The sequence below is a fragment of the Callorhinus ursinus genome, unplaced genomic scaffold (assembly GCF_003265705.2).
Source record: "Callorhinus ursinus isolate GAN/ISIS: 27379988/994484 unplaced genomic scaffold, GSC_fseal_2.0 scaffold18, whole genome shotgun sequence".
NCBI classification, from domain to species: Eukaryota; Metazoa; Chordata; class Mammalia; order Carnivora; family Otariidae; genus Callorhinus; species Callorhinus ursinus.
The window spans coordinates 889,888-912,642 of NW_027397080.1; the positions used below are offsets into that span (position 1 = coordinate 889,888).

At 38.1% G+C, this 22,755-nt stretch overlaps 1 protein-coding gene across 4 annotated transcripts in view; it reads left to right on the forward strand.

Annotated features, from left to right (window-relative positions):
- Positions 1-5,062: 5,062 nt before the first annotated feature.
- IPP (intracisternal A particle-promoted polypeptide) overlaps positions 5,063-22,755 on the forward strand; it is a 38,900-nt gene continuing 21,207 nt past the window's right edge. For 2 of the 4 annotated variants that reach the window (XM_025856788.2, XM_073902687.1), the window contains exons 1-5: positions 5,063-5,250; positions 7,772-8,110; positions 11,970-12,401; positions 21,008-21,163; positions 22,170-22,337. In XM_025856788.2, the coding sequence (XP_025712573.1) occupies positions 7,819-8,110; positions 11,970-12,401; positions 21,008-21,163; positions 22,170-22,337 (1,048 nt within the window). In that variant the 5' untranslated portion in view covers positions 5,063-5,250; positions 7,772-7,818. Of the gene's footprint in view, positions 5,251-5,333; positions 5,506-7,771; positions 8,111-11,969; positions 12,402-21,007; positions 21,164-22,169; positions 22,338-22,755 lie in introns of those variants that run through there. The other 2 variants (XM_073902686.1, XM_025856790.2) reach the window with 2 other exon arrangements.

Below are 22,755 nucleotides of genomic sequence, written 5' to 3' on the forward strand. Positions count from 1 at the left end.
AACAATAAAAATTAAAAAAAAAAAGAATGACTCTTTCAACAATAAAAAATTAAAAAAAAAATGACTCTTTCAGTTCATTCAACCACTGTCATAAAATCCTCAAGGTCCTTGACCAATTTTCTTTTCACTCTATCTATGTGGCAAAACCTTAATCTTGGATCAATCCAAATGGTTGCTTTTCTGTATCCAGGCAGGCTACAAAACACTATTGAAGGAAAATCATTCAACTGGGTAAATCCAAGCCACTATAAGTTCATTGTTACTTATCTCAAGCAGTGAAAACAAGATAAATAAGAAAAACAATAGCTAAATGTTTATTCCTAAAAATGGTATAAATACTTTATATGCCTAAACTCATTTAATACTTATAAACCACCAGTAAGTAGATATTCATTACATTTTATTGATGAAGAAACAGAAGTGTAAATAGCCAAAAGTCACACAGCTAATAAACGACAGTCTTAAAAAAGCAGTAAGTTTAATAAAAGATATGTAAGACCCTTATGGGTAAAGTTATAAAACTTCTAAAATTTCTAAAATTTAAGGGAGCCTGACTGGTTCAGTGGGAAGAACATGCAACTCGTGATCTCATGGTTGTGAGTTCGAGCCCCACGTTGGGTGTAGAGATTACATAAATTAAAAAAAAATTTTTTTAAAGATTTTATTTATTTATTTGACAGAGAGAGAGGGAACATAATCAGGGGGAGTGGGAGAGGGAGAAGCAGGCTTTCCGCTGAGCAGAGAGCCCGACGCGGGGCTCGATCCCAGGACTCTGGGATCATGACTTGAGTCAAAGGCAGACGCTTAACGACTGAGTCACCCAGGCGCCCCATAAATAAAAAATTTTTAAATAAAAAAAAAAATCTAGCCTCACATTGGGCTCCCTGCTCGGCGGGAAGCCTGCTTCTCCCTCTCCCACTCCCTCTGCTTGTGCTCCCGCTCTTGCTCTCTGTCAAATAAATAAGTAAATAAAATCTTTAAAAAAAATCTAAAATTTAATTTTGTTAATGGACAAGAATACTCAATGTTATAAAGATATTAATTCTCTCCAAATTGTCCTATAGACTTATTGAAATTCTAATAGAACCTCCACCTTGTGTATATGTGTGTGTAAAACTTGACAAGCTAGTTCTAAAATCCATGTAGAAGAACCAAGAGTCTCAGGAACAGCCATGACACTGTTGAAGAACAAGCCGGAAACTTGTTCTACCAGAGTTATTACAAAAGTATAGTAATGAAAACAGTAGGGCATGGATGAATAGACCAAGATATTGAATAGAGAATTGATCCCAGGCCTAAAGGAAATGTAACTAGGGGAGATCTGGCATTGCAGATTAGTGGGGAAATATGAACTATTAAATAATGTTGTGATAACTGGTTATACATATTAAAAAAAGAAACTGAACTCCTATCTTAATCCACTTAAAAAATTGATTCCTGGGGTGCCTGGGTAGCTCAGTCAGTCAAGCATCTGCCTTTGGTTCCAGTCATGATTTCAGGGTCCTGGGACCAAGCCCCACATTGGGCTCTCTGCTCAGCAGGGAGTCTGCTTCTCTCTCACTCTCTCTCTCTCAACTAAATAAGATCTTTAAAAAAATTGATTCCTAGTGACAAATGTAAAAAGTAAAATTATAACACTTTTATTTCTTTATTTTTTTAAAGATTTTATTTATTTGATGCAGAGAGAGAGAGAGAGCACAAGCAGAGGGAGCGGAAGGCAGAGGGGGAGGGAGAAGCAGTCTCCCCGCTGAGCAGGGAGCCCGATGCGGGGCTTGATGCCAGGACCCTGGGATCATGACCTGAGCTGAAGGCAGTCGCTTATCCAACTGAGCCACCCAGGTACCCCAACATTATAACACTTTTAGAAGAAAATATAAAATAACATCTTTTAACACTGGAGAGAGGAAGAATTTCTTAAGCAACATATCAGCTGGGAGCCTGCTTCTCCCTCTCCCTCTTCCTTTGCTGCTCCCCCTGCTTGTGTTCTCTCTCTCTCTGTCAAATAAATAAACTATACTGTCATTTATTAAGTGTGCAATAGCATTATGTCTAAAAAAGCACATATCCTAATTAAAAAAATACTTTATTGACTACATCAAAAACTAATGATGTAATGCATGGTGATTAACATAACATAATAAAATAAAATTAAAAAATACTTTATTGGTAAAAAATGCCAACCATCACCGAGTTTTTAATGAGTCATACTCATGGATAATAGATCTCCGTAACAAATATAAAAATAACAATGAAAAAGTTTGAGATATTCCAAGAATTACCAAAATGTGACACAGAGACACAAAGTGAACAAATGCTGTTGGAAAAATGGTGTCAAGAGAATTGCTTGATGAGGGTTGCCACAGACTTCCAATTTGTAAAAAAACGCAGTACCTGTGAAGCACAGTAAAGTGAAGAGCAATAAAATGAGTGTGCCTATAATAAAAAAACCTCTTAAAAATCAATTTTAAAAAACTTCAATAGAAAAAATGGACAAAAGACATAAATAGCCGTTTTATGGGAAAAGAAACTTAGCTGGCTAGGTATTAGTCTGCTTAGACTAACATAACAAGATATCATAGACTGGGTTGCTTAAACAACAAAGTTATTTCTCACAGTTCTGGAGGCTTGGAAGTCCAAGATCAAAGTGCCAACAAGGTGGGTTTCATTCTGAGGCTTCTCTCTTGATTTGCAGGCAGCTACCACCTCCGTGTGCTCACTTGACCTCATCTTCTGTGCACAGTGGGTTAGTGGGTTCAAGGGGAGCGGGAGGGGTGGAGAAAGAGAAAGAAAGGGAGAGAGGAAGGAAACAAGTTTTCTGGTATTTCTTTTTATAAAATTACTAATCCCATCATGAGGGACCCGTTCCGCTGAACTCATCTTATCCTAACTACCTCCCAAAGGCCTCATCTGCAAACACCATCACATTGGGAGTTAGGGCTTCAACATGAATTTGGGGGAGGAGGGACACAATTCAGTCTGTAGCATCTTATAAACATCTTTTTACTGCCTGATCTCATAAATGATCAGGTAATGTAAATTATAACAAAATGAAACATCATTTTACACTCACCAGGTTATACAAAATTTAAACATCTAATGATATTAAGTGTTGGCAAGGATGTGGAGGAAGGGAACTCATTCACTACTGGTGGGAATGTAAATCGGTCAGAGTTTCTAAAAGAGGTATTTTCTAGTGCAATTGAAGATGTACATGCCATATGTTCCAGCAGTTCTGCTCTCAGATATATACACTGGTTTTCAAATTGCCGGGTGCAAACCAATAGTAAATTGGGAAATTAATTTTAGTGGTGCTGAAGTATAATTTCCCAAAAGGTAAAATTAGGACTGTCATAGAAATATAAAATTAACACATACCAAAAATGTTATTTATATTAATTAATGAGGGAGCCAGTAAAATGGTATAGGAATGCTGTTATGACTTTGCTAAGAATCAGGAATGTTGAATTTGTTGAGAGGGAAGAGTGGTTTAATATGCCATAGGTTAATATAACTTAATGTTTTTTTGTTTGTTTGTTTGAAGATTTTATTTATTTATTTGACAGAGAGAGACACAGCGAGAGAGGGAACACAAGCAGGGGGAGTGGGAGAGGGAGTAGCAGGCTTCCCGCTGAGCAGGGAGCCCGATGCGGGGCTCGATCCCAGGACCCCAGGGTCATGACCTGAGCCGAAAGCAGACGCTTAACGACTGATCCACCCAGGCGCTCCTAACTTAATGTTTTTTTGTGTAATCTTTTCTACAGAGTGGACAAGAATTATTTTAAATACCCATTTTCTTGCAAAATAGCTTCTTCGTCAATAGAAAGTCATAGGTCCTTATGGATTCAAATCCTTCCAAAGTCTGCTAGACAATGCCTAGCCTTACACTAAAAGGGCACCCAAGTAATCGCTTTTGCTCATTTCCGAGTCTTGGACAATAATTTTTCTGACAAGGGGTCCCTGTTAGCACTTTTTGGTAATGAATCGAAAAGAAGAAATAGAAATTTAGTGAATTGTTGGCAGTAAGTACATAGTTCTGTGAAATTTTTGTTTCAGATATATACATCTGTATATATGTATGTGATATTATTGGGTTTGAGATAGAATGTTTTTGTTCATTGTTGGCCGGGATCAAAATACTTGAAAGCCACGGATGTGACATATTATGAGGTTCAACTGTGAAAAGAACTAGACGTTTGGAGTTCTCAAAAGTAGGCAACCATCCAAATGCCAGGCTTAGGCAAACTTAGAAAATGATTTGAGAGGCGCCCAGGTGGCTCAGTCCTTAAGCGTCTGCCTTCAGCTCAGGTCTTGATCCCAGGATCCTGGGATCGAGCCCCGCATCGGGCTCCCTGCTCCGCGGGAAGCCTGCTTCTCCCTCTCCCACTCCCCCTGCTTGTGTTTCCTCTCTCGCTGTGTCTCTGTCAAATAAAATCTTTAAAAAGAAGAAAAGAAAATGATTTGAGTGAATGGTAAAGAATAAAGAGAAGATAGAAATATCGAATCATGTTGTTACCCATGAAGCTAAAGTTATACGTCAATTACATCTCAATTACATCTCAAGTTAAAAAAAAAAAAAAGAGAGAGAGAAGCGCAGCCCTGGGGTTTGTCTCTGTCTTTCCTTTTTTTTTTTTTTCGAATTTTTTATTGTTATGTTAATCACCATATATTACATCATTAGTTTTTGATGCAGTGTTCCATGATTCATTGTTTGTTCATAACACCCAGTGCTCCATGCAGAACGTGCCCTCCTCAATACCCATCACCAGGCTAACCCATCCCCCCACCCCCCTACCCTCTAGAACCCTCAGTTTGTTTTTCAGAGTCCATCATCTCTCATGGTTCGTCTGTCTCTGTCTTTCCTTAACACTGAGGTTCGCTGGCTATCTGAGACGCCACAAGAATGGAGAGAACGTAGGTGCAGTGAAACGGTCGAGCTTGGACGTGCAGCTGCGCAGTTCGCCTGCGGGGAATCCAACACCAGCCCCGGGCCACAGCCGCTAGGCTCAGGGAGCCGCCACTACCCGCGAGCGGAAGAACACTGCGCACGCGCAGACCCGACCGGGGCCGGCGGCGAGCGAGAGGCACTCCTCTGCAGGCCTGGCCTCGCCTCCAGCCCTCGGCCGGCCGCTGTGCCCAGTCACCTCCGCCTCGTTGGCCCAGCCGGGTTTCCCCCGCCCTCTCGGCGCCGGTGCTGGTCGCGACTGCGCGCGCAGGGCCTGAGCGGGCGCCGGCGGGAAGGGGAAGCGGCGGGTAAGAAGGGCCTACGTCCGGGTGCGACTATGACGGGGTTGGGAATGACCTCTTTGCTCTTACGGTTCTTGGGACCCCTGAGGAGAGGAGAGGAGCCTCTGATAGTCCAAGTGGTTTCGCCCTCACCTTTCGCTTGGCCTCGTCGGGTCAGCTCCTGCTTCTCCTTTCCCCGCCCCCAACCTGGAATGCGAAGGCCGAGCCCCCAACCTGTCAGCTAGCCCCAGACAAGTGTGAGGTGCCTTCTCCGCCATTTAGGTAGCGCCGAATGTTTATCCTCTTGTAGTGTCGCAGCAGCTTAGGGGTAACGCTCCAGATCCCCCACTCAAGCACAGAGCCTCGGTTTTTTGACGCTTGCTTTTTCTGCCACCCTTTGCTGAAGCAGCTTCCCGATGCTCTTGGCAGTAAAGTCAAGGCCACCAAACATAGGTCTTCACTTCTTCTGGGCATCTCCACCGTTTCCTAATAATCTTCCTTTCAAGCTTGGGTCTCTTGAGCCACATCCCTCACATCCATATGCAGAGTCCCGGAGTTATGCTCTTTCCTTTTGGAAATATGGTCACACACATGTGCCGCCTTTTGGAATGAAGTTCTTCACTGGCAGTGGGATAGTATCAGCAATTACTAAGAAGCATGGTAACACGTTAGGATTTCTGCTGTCTGCTACCCCAGTGGATGGATATTCAGTGAACTATTTAGTAGCAGGGCAGCATTTTAGCTCAGTGGCTGTGCTTGATGCCTCGAAGTTGGGGGCAGAGGAGGTACCTGACAGGAAGAAATCTCAAACAGAAAAAAAGCCTAACAGCCATATCATGTTTAATAATACTCTGCAGGTCAAATTTCAATGTAGAGACAAATGCACTGTTTGCTTTTATATGCCGGTTAAATGTAATATGTTGACATTCTGTAAATGCTCGTTGGAAGTTTTAGCAGCTGTCTTGGAACTTCTCAATTAGATTTCTCAATTCCTAGATAATCATGATAATCAGCTTAGTTTTACTTTGATAATTTTGAATGCTGTAAACTTAACCACTTTTTTCTAACATCAGCTCACACCTTTCTGTCAGTCTTATTACTAGTTCCTGTTGATGCCTACATTACAAAACCGTAGTCATCTTGGATTTCCCTTGTGCTTCATCTCCAAATGTATTATATTACTGGATCTCATGGTTTCTTTATTTAAAAAGTAAAATGGATTTATCCCTTAGATTCTCATTGTTGAAGCTGTAAGGCTGTTTTCAAGGACTTTGCTACCTCTCAGCTCATTCCCTGGAAGGTTCATATAACAGTTCTGAAACATGACTGTTGTCATGTTTACTCTTGAGTCTATAGTGGCTAAATTTCTGTGCTTGGGTTTCAAAGCCTTTTCTCTATAACCTGGTCTAATAATTCCTATGCATGTGATATGGTGGGGAAAGCCCAGGATTTAGAGTAATAAGACTTGGATTCAAATACTGAGACTGTCATTATAGTAACATTGTGTCCTTGGGAAACTTTGAGCTTCAGTTTCCTTTTCTCTCGTTTCAAATAACAATACCTTTTCTTCCAGCCTCTTAATTATTGTGAGGATTACATTTGGCAGAATATGTGGAAAAGCTATCATAGACAAAAATAACCTAAGCTATTGTTATTTCTCATTTAATTGTTCATTTCACAAATATTTGAAAACTTAATATATGTTAGGTACTGGTGCTACTACTATGAAAGATAGTCCTTGCCCTTAAGAGACTGTCTTTCAGGAAGCTTTCAGAGAATATATGTGTCTCTAGGAAGTAGGGTGGTAGAGTGTCTGACAAAGTAGAGTGTGATATAGACTGTAAAATAGGCAAGTTTAGGATGAGCACCAAATCCAGAGGAGAGAGGAACAGGGAAGGTTCTGGAGGAAATTATGTTTGAACAGAATCTTGAATTATAACAAAGACCCAAAAGGAAAAGGTGGGGAAGGATGTTTTGAAAGAGACACTTTTAGAGAACTGCAAATTGTTAAGGTTTTGTTGGAGTATTAAGTTCAAAGAAGAGTATGGGAGATAGGACTGGACAGGTAGACAGAGGTGAGATTTGAAGGGCTTTGTGTGCCAAGAGGTGTGCAAATTGAAGGATTGTTAAGCAGACAGTTGGCCTGATCACAGTTGGTTTTTGAAAATTCATTCTGCCTGGAGTGTGTGCTTCCTTACTACAGTATACAAAAACTTCTGCCTTTGTGCCTTTTCTTATTTTCTTTATTTCACCTAGAAGGGCTTATGCCCTCTCCTCATATGTTAATCTTTATCTTGCAACATCCAGTTCAGGTTGCATTTCTACCGTGAAGCATCCTCCAATTATTTTAGGCCCCATTACTTATTCCCTTCCCTGAAACCCCATTAGGAATAGTACCACACAGGTTTAGTCCTTATTTGTTTTGTGTGTGTTTTATGTCCCTAAGTAGATTGTAAGCCTCTTGAGGATAAGGAATGTTTGATATGTGTGTGAATAGAAGACGTGTTAAAGACAAAAATGTTTTCTGGTCTCCTATTTTGTTTTTCAGGGTAGGACCAGATTATGGGCAGCAGTCCTTTTAATTAATCTGTCATCATGGCTAATGAGGACTGTCCCAAGGCTGGTGATAGTCCATTTTCATCAGATAAACATGCCCAACTCATCTTGGCCCAGATCAATAAAATGAGGAATGGAGAGCATTTCTGTGATGTACAGCTGCAAGTTGGGAAGGAAACTTTTAAAGTTCATCGGCTGGTTTTGGCTGCCAGTAGTCCTTACTTTGCAGCTTTGTTCACTGGAGGAATGAAAGAGTCCTCAAAAGATGTTGTACAGATTCTAGGAATTGAAGCTGGAATTTTTCAAATACTTCTAGATTTCATTTATACAGGTATGTTAAGTGAGCCTATAGCTTTGAGTGAAGAATGATGTAATCACTCATGCATTGCAATGGGAATATAAATTGATACAACTTCTGTGGAAAGTAATTTGACAATATGTTATTATGACTGAAAAGTTCATATCTTTTGACCCAGTATTCCTTTTCTAGGAATCATGAGGAATTAATTAGTGATGCAGGCAAATATTTATGTACCAGGATGTTTATTGTAACATTATTTATAACAGTACATAATTGAATACAATCTAACTATCCCTCAGTAGGTTATATGGTTAAATAAATGATGGCACATGTATATATCATGGAATATATTTTTAGATCTCTCAAATTATTTAAATATGTACTATGGAAGAGTGTTTACAATATATTAAATGAAAAAAATTATGGTTATAAGTACTGCTCTAGTTTTGTAAAGAAAAAACATCATTTTATTTGTGCACAGGAAAAAGACCAGATGTTGATAAATGTTTATCTCTGGATGGTGGAATATGGAAGATCTTTATTTTTCCCTCTTTTTCTTTTTCCCCTCAAAATATTTATAATCAGCATGTATTTTAATTAAAACTTTTATTTTTAAAATGTTTTTAAAGAGTTTTGATAATAGAAAATGCACATAAAAAACATGAAGTATAAGTTTTATATGATATGTAACAAATATACATAGAAATAAGATTTGAAAGAAAGACACTAAAGTGTTAGTACAGTGTCTGTGGGAAAATGCGTGATTTTCATTTTTATACTTTTCTGCCTTGAAGTTTTTTTCTGTGGCAAATATAATCAGAAAAAATATTTGAAAATAGACTATGTTTGGTCATCATACTCTCCTTAAAGGACTACTTAGTGGGAGATATTTTTTTTTTAAAGATTTTATTTATTTATTTGACAGAGATAGTGAGAGCAGGAACACAAGCAGGGGCTGCGGGAGAGGGAGAAACAGGCCTCCCACCAAGCAGGGAGCCCAATGCGGGGCTTCATCCCAGGACCCCGGGATCAGGACCTGAGCCAAAGGCAGACGCTTAACGACTGAGCCACCCAGGCGCCCCTGGTGGGAGATAATTATGTGACCTGATAAAGTATTATCTATTTAGTGCATGGTATTTAAACCTTGAAAATGACAAAAGGAGATTTCTTTGTATTGTTTCTTATTATGTTTTGGAAAATATCAGAAAATAACTCTTAATTTAGAGATTATAAAAATGACTATGTTTTATTTACCGAAAGCAATGCAGCCCTGTCTATTGGCTAATGTACAAATTAGCATTGAGGGATTTTTTTTTTAACCTTTTCTAAATGATTTGGTGAGCTGAAAACAGCTTCATAAATGTCCTGCTTCTCTTATTTGCAAAGTGTAAATTAACACAGATTAATCCAATGGAATTAGTGTTGAACTATGCAAAAACAGAAGAAATGCTGCAAGGTGTTTATTCTGCCTCTTGTCTAAGGGTAGCAGCAAGAGATACTTAGTGAACGATGTTCCTGGTACTATCGCTATATTGGTGATTAGCACTGCCATCAAATAAATAAAAAGTGGTAAAACCCAGAGAAATAAAAGCTATTGAACATATCTGGGAGAAATAACGTTCTAGAATATTGACACTTAAAGCTATAATTGGTATAACAATTAAGAAGAGACTTTGGCTACGGGTAAAAGATACCAAGTGACTTAACAAGATAGTTCTTTTTCCACAGAAGTGAATGCATAATAGGCATTCCAGGGATGGTATGGTGGCTTCATGATGTCCTTGGTGTCCTAATATTCTCCCAACATTTTGCTCTACCATCTATAGCTTGTAGCGTCTAATGTCATGATTGCTGAATTCCAGACAGTGGAAGGAGGAAGGGAAAAAGGCAAAAGGGCCTGCTAACTGAGACTGTGCTCTTTTTAAGCTTTTCTGGTAGCCGTACCCAGTAACTACTGTCTATATCGCATTGACCAAACAGTAAAAAGTTCATCCCTATCTGTAAATGGGGCTAAGAAATATAATTTTTAACAGGGCACAATTACTACTCACAACAAAATCAAGGTTCTTTTTTTTTTTTTAAGATTTTATTTATTTGAGAGAGAGAGCACAAGCAGAAGGAGAGGGAGAAGCAGACTCCCCACTGAGCAGGGAGCCAAACTCGCTGCTCGATCCCAGGACTCTGGGATCATGACCAGAGCCAAAGGCAGATGCTCAACCAACTGAGCCACCCAGGTGCCCCTTATTTTTTTTTAAATAAGCTCTACGCCCCATATGGGGCTTGAACTCAGAACCCCCTGGTCAAGAGTCACATGCTGTACTGACTGAGCCAGCAAGGTATCCCATATGAATACTTTTTGTGAGCTAAGCACTAGGGATATAACAGTAAACAAGATAGGCAGGGCCTCTACCTTCTCAGAGCTTTATAAGTAGTGCAGTTTAAGTACTTACAAATTTGAAATGAACTTGTGAGAGCCTCATATTCCTTAGTTGCAAAGTGGGGATAACATTTCATAATTCATGTGAAAATTAAATGAGATAAAATTTCATAAATGTAAAAGTGCTTTTTGTAATCTATAAAGCCTTATATAGTTATAGGACATTCTTTTTATTGCTCTCAAGTAACTCTTGGCTTTATCCAGTGGCAGGCATTCAGTCTTCATAGATTACAACCCATGATCTTGTCCAAATTTGTTGTGAATTCTCATTTCATTCAATTAAGTCTTTTTTTTTTTCATTCAACTAAGTCTTATCTCAGTTTTCTCTGCAGCCTACCATTTACTCCCATGGTGGATTCCATGTCTTACTTTCGGGAACCCGTGTTTGCATTCAGCAAGCGATATTCTTCCTCTCACCATAATCACTTTGGCCATTAATTTATTTAAAACAAATTTTTTGAGTGCATAGTGGGCGCTAGGCATTGAGAATAGAGAAGGGGAAGCCTTCCCCGCAACAGACTTTATAAATCTTATTGGGAATACAAATTTTAGACAAATAGTTTAGGGGGTGAATATCATAAAAGGGATAAAGGGAAGTATAAGATTGAATGGAGAGTTTGTCCTTATCAGGTAGGAGAATTACAGTGTTTTTTTTCCCTTCTAAATATATTTGACTAGTTGGTATTCTTCCAAAGTCATATATGTAAATATATGGAAGTAAAGTCATCTAGAAAGAAAGTGGTGTACATACTTACTTAAATGTTAAGTATTTAATAACTTCTCATATATTATAGACACTTGCTTATACCTAGTATTAAAAATTAATGTTTGTATGGTACTTTATCATAATTGAAGATGGGGACCCTGTCTTACCCCAGTGCCTCAGTAAATGTTAGATGTATATAGCCTAATGTTAAAATGTTAAAAGCATGGACTTTGATGTCAGTCCCTACCCTCAGTCACTTGACCGTGTGACTTGGAGATAAGTTATTTAAACTTTCTGATTCTTCAGGGCCCTTGGGTGGCTCAGTTGGTGAAATCAAGAGATTTCAGCTCAGGTCTTGATCTCAGGGTCCTGAGTTCAAGCCCCACATTGGGCTCCATGCTGGGTGTGGCGTCTACTTAAAAAACATTTTTTTAATATATAATAAATAAACTTTCTATTTCTGTTAAATTGATAGAAAAAGAAAAAATAATAACACCTCTATGGGGTTGTAGTGACAGTTAAGTGAATGGATAAAACAATTAATGTTTCTGTCCATTGTAAGTGTTCCATAAATGTTAAGCATCATCGTTTAAGTTTTGCACTCTTTATACAAATCCTTTGTTGCCTTTTTACTTAGCATCTATCTACTCAGCAAATACTAAGCTATCAGATTTAAATATAATGCTTTTTTAATATAAGTCAAATGTTTTTATTTTGTTGGTTATTTTGTCTCCCTAATTCCCTAGGTATAGTGAACATAGGTGTGAATAATGTCCAGGAGCTGATTGTTGCAGCAGACATGCTACAGTTGACTGAAGTTGTTAATCTATGCTGTGAATTTCTGAAAGGACAAATTGATCCATTGAACTGCATTGGGCTCTTTCAGTTCTCTGAGCAAATTGCCTGCCATGATCTTTTGGAATTCACAGAAAACTACATTCATGTCCATTTCTTGGAGGTTCACAGTGGGGAAGAGTTCCTGGCGCTTACAAAAGATCAACTAATCAAAATTTTGCGAAGCGAAGAGCTCACTATTGAGGATGAATATCAGGTCTTCTTAGCTGCAATGCAATGGATTCTGAAGGACCTGGGAAAAAGAAGAAAACATGTGGTAGAAGTGCTAGAACCAGTTCGATTCCCTTTATTACCTCCTCAGAGGCTTTTAAAGTATATAGAAGGTAATTTTTTTTGCATATCAAATGAGTGAATATCCAGTGGCTTTTTCTCTGTTTGAAATGTGATAATGTTTTCATTTTTCAGTTGAATAGCAGACATTTATTGAATGATTAATATATGCAAGATACAACTTTTGTGTTTTGCAGATAGTAGTATTTCAGTATTTCTACCCATTATTTTGATCAAAGTCTTACATACCTTTCTTGAGATTAAATACTAAGGGAGATTAGAGTTATAGATAAAATTACTGACAGAGCTAAAATACCACTGCTGTTTTTGGTAGTACTGATTATTTCAGTGTAAGATTTCCTCTTGCTCCCCTAAAAACTTTAGCAAAACCTGACACTTGAGGAAAATGCATATGCTAAAAACAAAACCCAAACTCAATAAATCCTGTAAGTCTTCTCATTATAAAATTAATTTTATATTAATATAATATCATAGCTTCTAAATAGCCCTTGAATCATCTTTAGGTACTAAACTCTGAAAATACTTTTCATCATGGTATAAAACAGTGTTAATTTTTATATTAGAAAAATGATAATATATACACATAAATATATATTAATTATTATTAATTAATTGATATAGTAATATTTTATTTTTAAGCACTCTACACCCAATGTGGGGCTTGAACTCACAACCCCAAGTTCAAGAGTCACATGCCCCACTGACTGAGCCAGCCAGGTGCCCCATATTTAAATTTATTTTTATAAACTACCTTAGACCTGATTTCAAGATTTGAAGCTCTTACTCTTGTCATGCACTGAAACTTTAGGATGTGACTGAGTTACAAATGATCTTATCAATTAAATACACTATTAGCATTAAAGGTGTAATTCTGTGAAAGAATTATATTTAATGTGGATTTTTATTTTTTTTCTACTCTTAACAATATTAACAGGTTTTTCTGAGTGATATCTTTTTATTAATGTATATACACTACTCAATCAATTCTTATTATTCACAATAGTTATGTTCTATAAAGTTGCCACAAACACTGAATTGGCAGATACTGAGATACTGTTCCTAGGGGAAATATTGGGTAAGTTCTTACCTAGGTCACAGTATTTTTGCCACCTGATCAATACAGAACCTTGTTTTATGTGTGTTTCTATCAAAAACATCTTATTTAATATATATACTTGATTTATTAACATTGAACTCATGGCCACCAGCCCTATAACCCATGCCTAAATGAAACCTAATACACGTATTTATTCCATAAAGGCACATTACAGGCTTCTTACAATCGGGAACACTAGATAGCACTTCAACAGTATGCTTGGGGTCATTTTTAACAATGAAATCACCAACAAAAAGCCCCAAAATGTGAAAAACATGGCACTAAATAGACAATGAAAAGGACACTTGTTTATAATATGAGAGCTGAAACACGAGGCATAGCGTCATCTTGTTCAGTTCCCACCTGGAAACATGCATTCAGGTGATTCAAACTTTTTTCCACTCTGCAGCATGTCTGTGAATGACTAGGAAAGCACCATGAGTGTTAATTTGGGTAACAAGTGCATTTTATTTATTTATTTATTTATTTTTAAAGATTTTATTTATTTATTTGACAGAGAGAGACACAGCGAGAGGGAACACAAGCAGGGTGAGTGGGAGAGGGAGAAGCAGGCTTCCTGCTGAGCAGGGAGCCCGATGCGGGCTCGATCCCAGGACCCTGGGATCATGACCTGAGCCGAAGGCAGACGCTTCACGACTGAGCCACCCAGGCGCCCCTACAAGTGCATTTTAATGAGGAGATGTTTTCATAAGTAAAGGAAGCCACAAATAATGAAGACTGACTGTATTTAAATGCTAAAACAAGAAGAGAGAAATTATCCAGACACATTTTTGCTTGAATCATATGAGAATCTAGGAGTGGGACAAAAGCTTTCATGGTTGAGTTATCTTTTCCCAAGTTCTGTAGATACAGCGTGCTGCAGGAAATTTCCTTTGCTAGGAGCAAGAGAAAGTTACCTAGAATTGGGACATGTTTTCCTACAGCTTTTTAGTGTTATAATATTCAAACCTTGTACTGCTTATTAGAATGCCCAATAGTTGTCAGCTAAAGGTATTTCACTGGAGTAAAACTGCAAGGAGTCAGGGAGAAGTAAATGGAGGATTTTTTTTTTTTTAAAGATTTTAATATATTTCAACTTTGAAACTTTCTTTTTGATCATATTAGAGAAAAGGTGGGCAATTTATGTAGAAAAATAATGAGACTACCACAAAATTTAGAGAGAGAGAGAGAGCAAAAGACTTAATAGAAATGGTTAAATTATGTTATGTGAAATATGTAGATTTCCTCCCGGTATATTTTTTTGTATTTACCACTGGAATAATTCAGGAAATTTAATAGTACTAGCTATATGATAACAATCTATTTCTTGCCATTTTAGAGAATGACTACTTTTTAAAAATGGTACATCCTCTTATAAATGTTTAGGTAATAAAGTACAATAAAACAACAAATTCCCCCAAAATCCACCACTGAGAAATAACCAGTTAGGATTAACATTTAGTAAACATCATTCTAGATCTCTCTGTATAGGATGATGGATGATGGGTGGATGTATGGTTGGATGAATAAACAGAAAATAATAGAGTCATTCTGTACATACTATTTATAATACAAAAAGCATACTTAAATCTCATTAAAAGTTAAGAAACTGAAGTAATAACTAATTTCAATGAATGTTTCTTTATCTCAGGAAACACTCATTCTAAAAAGTTCTTATCGAGTTAAGGACAAAAGATGAAAATCATTAAAAGATGAAATAAAAGTTTCATTTGTGTTTCAATTTTATTTTTATTATTTTTAATTTTTAATTCCAATATTTTTAACATACGTTGTTTTGTGTTTCAATTTTAGAAATTTTTTTTAAGATTTTATTTATTTATTTGAGAGAGAGAATGAGAATTAGAGAGCACGAGAGGGAAGAGGGTCAGAGGGAGAAGCAGACTCCCCGCTGAGCAGGGAGCCCAGTGTCGGACTTGATCCCGGGACTCCAGGATCATGACCTGAGCCGAAGGCAGTTGCTTAACCAACTGAGCCACCCAGGCTCCCCTTGTGTTTCAATTTTAAACAGTATAGACCCACTAAGAAAAATAAGGTAATTAGCATTATTATTTTTCTTCCTATGCCACCACCCAAGGGTTATACCTTTATATAGATTTTTTTTTCAATCATGATTTCCCTAGCACTGTGCTTTTGTTCTGTATTTAAATGAATTTAATGTTGTCTACCAGTTTTTCAGTCTTTTTTTTTTTTAAGATTTTATTTATTTATTTGACAGAGAGAGACACAGCGAGAGAGGGAACACAAGCAGGGCGAGTGGGAGAGGGAGAAGCAGGCTTCCCGCCGAACAGGGAGCCTGATGCGGGGCTTGATCCCAGGACACTGGGATCATGACCCGAGCCGAAGGCAGATGCTTAACGACTGAGCCACTCAGGTGCCCTGTTTTTCAGTCTTTTTATTCCCAAATTTTCTTTTTTGATTTGTCTTTTGGCTGACTGGATTTCTTTCTTCCTTTTTTTAAAAATATTTTTATTTATTTATTTGACAGAGAGAGATACAGCAAGAGAGGGAACACAAGAAGGGGGAGTGGGAGAGGGAGAAGCAGGCTTCCTGCAGAGCAGGGAGCCCTACGGGGCTCAATCCCAAGACCCTGGGATCATGACCTTAGCTGAAGGCAGTCGCTTAAGGACTGAGCCACCCAGGTGCCTCTGGTTGGATGGATTTCATCACCAAGTACTTTTTTCAAGAAAAGCTCGTGATTACTCTATTTCCTGAATTCTTTTCATATTTGAGAATTTCTGCCTGTTGCTTTTTTAAGTTAACAGCAATTTGGATGGGCATAATAATCTTTTTTTTTTAAGATTTTTAAAATTTGGGTGGCTCAGTCAGTTAAGTGTCTGCCTTCGGCTCAGGTCCTGGGATAGAGCCCTGCATTGAGGTAGAGCCCTGCATTGGGGTCGAGCCCTGCATTGCGTTCCCTGCTCAGTGGGGAGCCTGCTTCTCCCTCTCCCTCTACCGCTCCCCCTGCTCATGCTCTCTCTCTCTGTCAAATAAATAAATAGTAAAATCTTAAAAAAAAAAAAAAAAAGTAATCTCTACACCCAACAGGAGGCTCAAACTTACAACCCTGAGATCAAGAGTTGCATGCTCTATTGAATGAGCCAGCCAGACACCCCATGGATGGGCATAATATTCTTTTTTTTTTTTTAAGGTTTTATTTATTTACTTGAGAGAGAGAGAGAGAGAGAATGAGCACGTGTGTGTGCCTGTGAGCAGGGGGAGGAGCAGAGGGAGAGAGAGAGAATCACAGCCTCCCTGCTGATGGAGGAGCCTAACACAGGGCTCTGTCTCACAACCCATGAAATCATGACCTAAGCTGAAATCAGGAGTCCGAGGCTTAACTGACTGAGCCCCCACTCGCCCCCTAGTTCTCACAGTATAGAAAGTAGGTTTTACTATTAGTCATTTCTATTTTACAGATGAGGAAACTGAAGGAGAGAGATTGGGTAGTTTGTCCCTATCACATATTTAGTAAGTGTAAAGCCTGGACTTGAACCCAGGTTTCTCCCATTCTACAGCTTAACCCTATACGCCTTAACCCCCACCTCCAGCCCCACCCCCTGCCCCCACCCTTCAATGGGCATTAAGAAAAATGAATGTGGGCATTACCTATAAGTACTATTTCAGCAGAAGTGTCCTAGAAGTCTCAGCTTTAAATCATCACAAATGGAATCTCTCTGACGCTTCTAACAGATATACAGCTGCTTGGTGAAAACCATCAACCCTCACTTTGGCCAGCTAGGTGCTGGACACCTGTGCATATAAAGAGAAGACCCAAGAAAGAGAAAAGGTGAATCTCATGCCCCTGACTCGGAGCTTGATCTCCTGAGTGAAATCAAGAGTTGGTTACTTAATTGACTGAGCCACCTAGGTGCTCTGGGCATAATATTTTCTTTTTTTTAATTGAGATTTATTAATTTATTTATTGAGAGAGAGAGAGCGCACGCACACACATGCACGTGCTCAAGTAGGGGAGGAGGGGCAGAGGGAGAGGAGAGACAGACTCCCTGCTGAGCGTGGAGCCCAACACAGGGCTTGATCTCATGACCCATGAGATCATGACCTGAGCCAAAATCAAAAGTGGGACACTTAACCAACTGAGCTACCCAGACCTCCGCTCCCGCGCCCCCCCCCGGGGCATAATATTCTTAAGTTATCATGGTATTTCTCCCTGCCCCCAATCAAAGTTTATGACATAGTCCTTTCTTTTTTTTTTAATGATTTGCCTTTTCTGCTTAGATGGCTAAAGAATTATTTTGTTATTCTTTTTTTTCCAAAAGATTTATTAGCATCAACTCATAGAAGATTAGCACCCAGATGTACTTTAAAAAAAAAGTTTTTATTTAAATTCCAGTTAGTTAACATACAGGGTAATATTAATTTCAGGTGTACAATATAAAGATTCCACACTTCCATACATGACCTAGAGCTCATCACTACAAGTGCACTCCTTAATCCCCATCACCTATTTAACCTGTCCCCCCACCCACCTCCCTAGCACCCAGATGTACTTTTTTCTTTTTAAAGATTTTATTTTGAGAGAGAACTGGGGTGGGGGAGGAGGAGCAGGGGGGAGGGAGAGGAAAAGGAAAGGGGAAATAATCCCAAGCAGACTCCGAGCTGAGCACAGAGCCTGACTTGGGGCTCAATCTCATGACCCTGAGATCATGACCTGAGTTGAAACCAAGAGTCGGTGGTTAATCAGCTGAGCCACTCAGGTGCTCCCAGATGTGCTTTTGAACTGTGAGAATAGGCTCATTGTTTCAAAACCTTAGTTCTCATTGTTTTTATTAGTAATAACTGATCAATTATTTCAGGAAGCAACTATAAAACTATATTCTCTGAAATATGACACTCAAATTAGTAGGAAATGATAATGGCATTTTATTTATTTTTATTCCTTTTTTTTTTAAAGACTTATTTATTTATTTATTTGACAGAGACACTGAGAGAGGGAACACAAGCAGGGGGAGTGGAAGAGGGAGAAGCAGGCTTCCTGCAGAGGAGGGCGCCCGATGCAGGGCTCGATCCCAGGACCCTGGGATCATGACCTGAGCCGAAGGCAGCCGCTTAACTGACTGAGCCACCCAGGCGCCCCTATTTATCTTTATTCTTGATTTGTGTTAAAGTTTGTCATTTTTCATTAGAGTATAATTATATACCCTTTCCTTTTAAAGGTTCAGTTTTTCCTTCATTTTGGGGAAATCTTCCTGAATGAAATTTCTCAGTACTTCTAATGCTTCATTTGGTAGTCTTCATCCTTTTTTTAAAGATTTTATTTATTTACTTTATAGAGAGAGGGCACACACACGAGCAGGGGGAGAAGCAGAGGGAGAGGGACAAGCAGACTCCACGATGAGCCCAGAGCTTGACGCAGGGCTTGATCCCATGACCATGATATCATGACCTGAGCCGAAATCAAGAGTCAGATGCTTAACTGACTGAGCCACCCAGGAGCTCCAGACTTCATCATTTTATCGGAACTTCTTTGTCCTTCATATTTATCATCTTCTAATATTAAAATATTTTCTTTTGTTCTGTATTCACAGTTGTTTTCTCAAGTCTTTACTCCAAATTGGTGGTTTGATTTTTCTTTTTTTTAAAGATTTTATTTATTTATTCATGAGAGACAGAGAGAGAGAGAGAGAAGCAGAGGGAAAAGCAGGCTCCCCGCTGAGCAGGGAGCCCGACGCGGGACTCGATCCCAGGACCCCGGGATCACGACCCGAGCCGAAGGCAGACGCCCAACCATCTGAGCCACCCAGGCACCCTGATTTTTCATCATATCTATTGTTTTCCTTGTTTCTAGTTTATTAAGTCTGTAATACTATCATTTCAAGTTCTCACTTTGTTTCCTTAGCAAGGCATCTCATTCTGCCTTTGAGCTCTTTTTTTTTAATAGGATCTATATATTTTTTTTAATTTTTATTTTAAATAGGCTCCACACCCAGTGTGGGGCTTGAACTCATAACCCTGTGATCAAGAGTCACATGCTCTACCAACTGAGCCAGCCAGGTGCCCCAGATCTAACCTTTTAAGTAATTCTATCCTGTGAAGCATGTATGACAAGTCTGTTTCTGTTTGTGGCTAACGTTTTCTTCTAGAATGAATTCTGCAGTCTCTTTCTCTTCTTTTTCCTGGGATATTTTAATAGTTGTATTGTTACTTATTGATATAATGCTCATATATAACATGGGCAACTCTCTTCAAACTAGTTTACTCTGATAATGCAAAAGCTAATTCTCCTTGACACCCTTTCTATCTACCTTAATGTAACTTCCAGCTAAAATTTGAGGACTGTGTTGTGTTCTCGCCACTTCTTTCTAGCCTGAGGTATGAAGGTGGTGGAAGAACAGAGATCTGCTAAGGCTTAGATATTTGCTTAGGGACCTGGGCTCTGAGCTTTCTCTAAGATCCTATTATTGATCTTGTGTCAGGGCTTACTTAACCCAGCTAAGAATGTGTCTCACTAGTGTGGACTTTGGCTAGTACTGTGCTCTGTTAAATGGCAAGCCATGGTGATTCTGTCTTTACTGATGGTTCTTTAAAGGATTTCTTGTAATGGTTTTTTGTTTGACTTCTCAGTTCTACCTCTTACCTGCTCATTCTGCCTTTCCAAATTATTAGTCATTAGTGAGAATTCTCAAGATTTGTTTAGTTGACCTTGTTTCCTCAATATTGCTTCTGGGATATAGGGACAAGGCTTGGAGACAGTCCCTTGCTAGCATATATGGTGTCTTTGTGTAAATTAGAAAATAATCCCTTTCAAGAAGCCAGGTCTTATAGCTTGCAAGTGGACATAGGTTGACTTTCATCCCCACTTCACCTTAGCTAAGCATCTTTGAGCAGAAACAGTCTACCCAATCATGCTCAAAGTTTTAGGAGATGGACCTCATCCCACTGGAATCTTTTGTTTCTTGCACTGACTATCCTTTTTTAAAGTACATAACATGATTTTATATCTTTTTGTTATTTTTTTTAAAAAGACTTTACTTATTTATTTGACAGAGAGAGAGAGACAGTGAGAGAGAGAACACAAGCAGGGGGAGTGGGAGAGGGAGAAGCAGGCTTCCCGCTGAGCAGAGAGCCCGATGCGGGGCTTGATCCCAGGACCCTGGGATGATGACCTGAGCTGAAGGCAGACGCCTAACGACTGAGCCACCCAGGCGCCCCTATCTTTTTGTTATTAAGTCATAAGTATAGAATATTGGGCTATTTTATTTTTCCATTTTGTTGGATAATCATGGTCCTATTTTACCTTGCCATCTTTGTTTAGAAATCCTCACACATGTGTTTTTAAATTAGATATTATGAAACATATTGTTAAAAACAATTTTTGATTTAAGGAAAGTATATTCTTTAATAACAATGAGAAAAATAATATTTGGTATTGTAGGAAACAATTGCAATTGCCTGATGAGGAGTTTTTATTTTTTGATAAATATGGTCTATCTTTATGGGAACATGTCTTTTCAATATTATTTAAAAGTTGATTAAAACAGTCTCTTGTCAAACTTGCTTTAGGAGTATCCGATTTTAATCTTCGTGTTGCATTGCAAACACTTTTGAAAGAGTACTGTGAGGTGTGCAAATCTCCCAAAGAGAACAAGTTTTGTAGTTTTCTGCAGACATCTAGAGTTCGGCCTCGGAAGAAAGCAAGAAAGTACCTGTATGCAGTAGGTGAGAACCTTTTAAAAAGTGATACAAATAATCTTTATTTTTAGGAGTAAAACCTTTGAATATTTTGTTGTTATTGTTTTACACATCAGAATATGCAAGTGTGTCAAATAGGCATATTTAATTTCACATAGAGGCTACAGATTAATTAATTATGTTTAATACAGTGGCTACATCTAAGAATAAATAGCTATTTATTTGACATCTATTATTCTGTGATATAAGTTGTTGGGTTCTTAGATCGTCCAATTAGTGTCAAATAACTGATTTATGAAATATTGCTTCAAAAGTTAAAAATGTGAATTCCAGTGAAAAATAAGGAAAATCTCAACATTTTTAACTATTCATGGTGTCTTAGATGATTAGGGATTATAGGAACCAGTGGTCTCTAAAATGTGGGCATACAGGATAATCCACAGAAGAATCAGGTGAACATATTAAAACATCTTTTTTATTTTAAAAAACATTAAGTCTTATTAATATGTGATGTATATATAGACAAATTATCCAAATTTACATACATATTTTATATATACTTCATAACATAATTTATAATCTGTATGTAATTATATGTATGATTTCATGTACGCTATAATATATAAATATGTAATTTTTGAGTGCATGCTACAATTTTTTTACTGATGGGATGTGCAGTTAAACAAGGGTTTCAACTATTTTTAATTGAAAAAGATACTAATAGAAGTCATAATGAGACTTCCTAACTAGACAGATAACCAGCTCCTTTTATGTTTTATCTAACATTCTATTATAACCAAAACCAGGTGGTAGAACACTGGTTAACCTCATTGCATTTAAGCCATCATCTTTCAGGACTTGGTGTATTTAAGAATAATATATGTATATGTGGCAGGCTCTAAAGCACTTATTTCTGGCTATGAAAGAGTTATTGACTGAATGTCTAGATGTAGAGGGCTAGATTTTTCTCATTACTATCATTTCCATATTTAGCAGTATGTGATTTGCCGTGTATCTCCTTTCCTTCATTCAGGTGGATATACTCGGTTACAGGGGGGACGTTGGAGTGATAGCAGAGCCCTCAGCTGTGTAGAACGTTTTGACACCTTTAGCCAGTACTGGACCACTGTGTCTTCACTTCATCAGGCTCGGTGCGGGCTGGGAGTAGCAGTTCTGGGAGGGATGGTTTATGCTATTGGAGGTAATAATGAAAATGTCTTCTTTCCCTTTTTAGTCTCTAGCTATAAGTTGACTGCATTCTTATATGACATATATATTGTTAGGTACTGTGGGGTATACATAGATATGATTGTGCTCAATAAATATTTAATGAATAAATGAATGAAAAAAGAAAGAGGAAATAAGATAATTGAATGTTTCAGACCAGAGGGATACTGTGATTTATCCCAAGGCAGAATACTTAGGTTTGATTTTGATGAAAAGTTGTTTATAAAGTGTGGCACCAAATGTTTGATAAAAATTGTTTTAATTTTGAAATTTAATTTCACATACTGGAAGTTGTATTTAATTAACATAGTTACCTGGACAATGAGATTTATAAAAACTAAGTCATCTAGACATTGGGATATACTTCTTGGTTGAAATCACTGTTTTCTGAA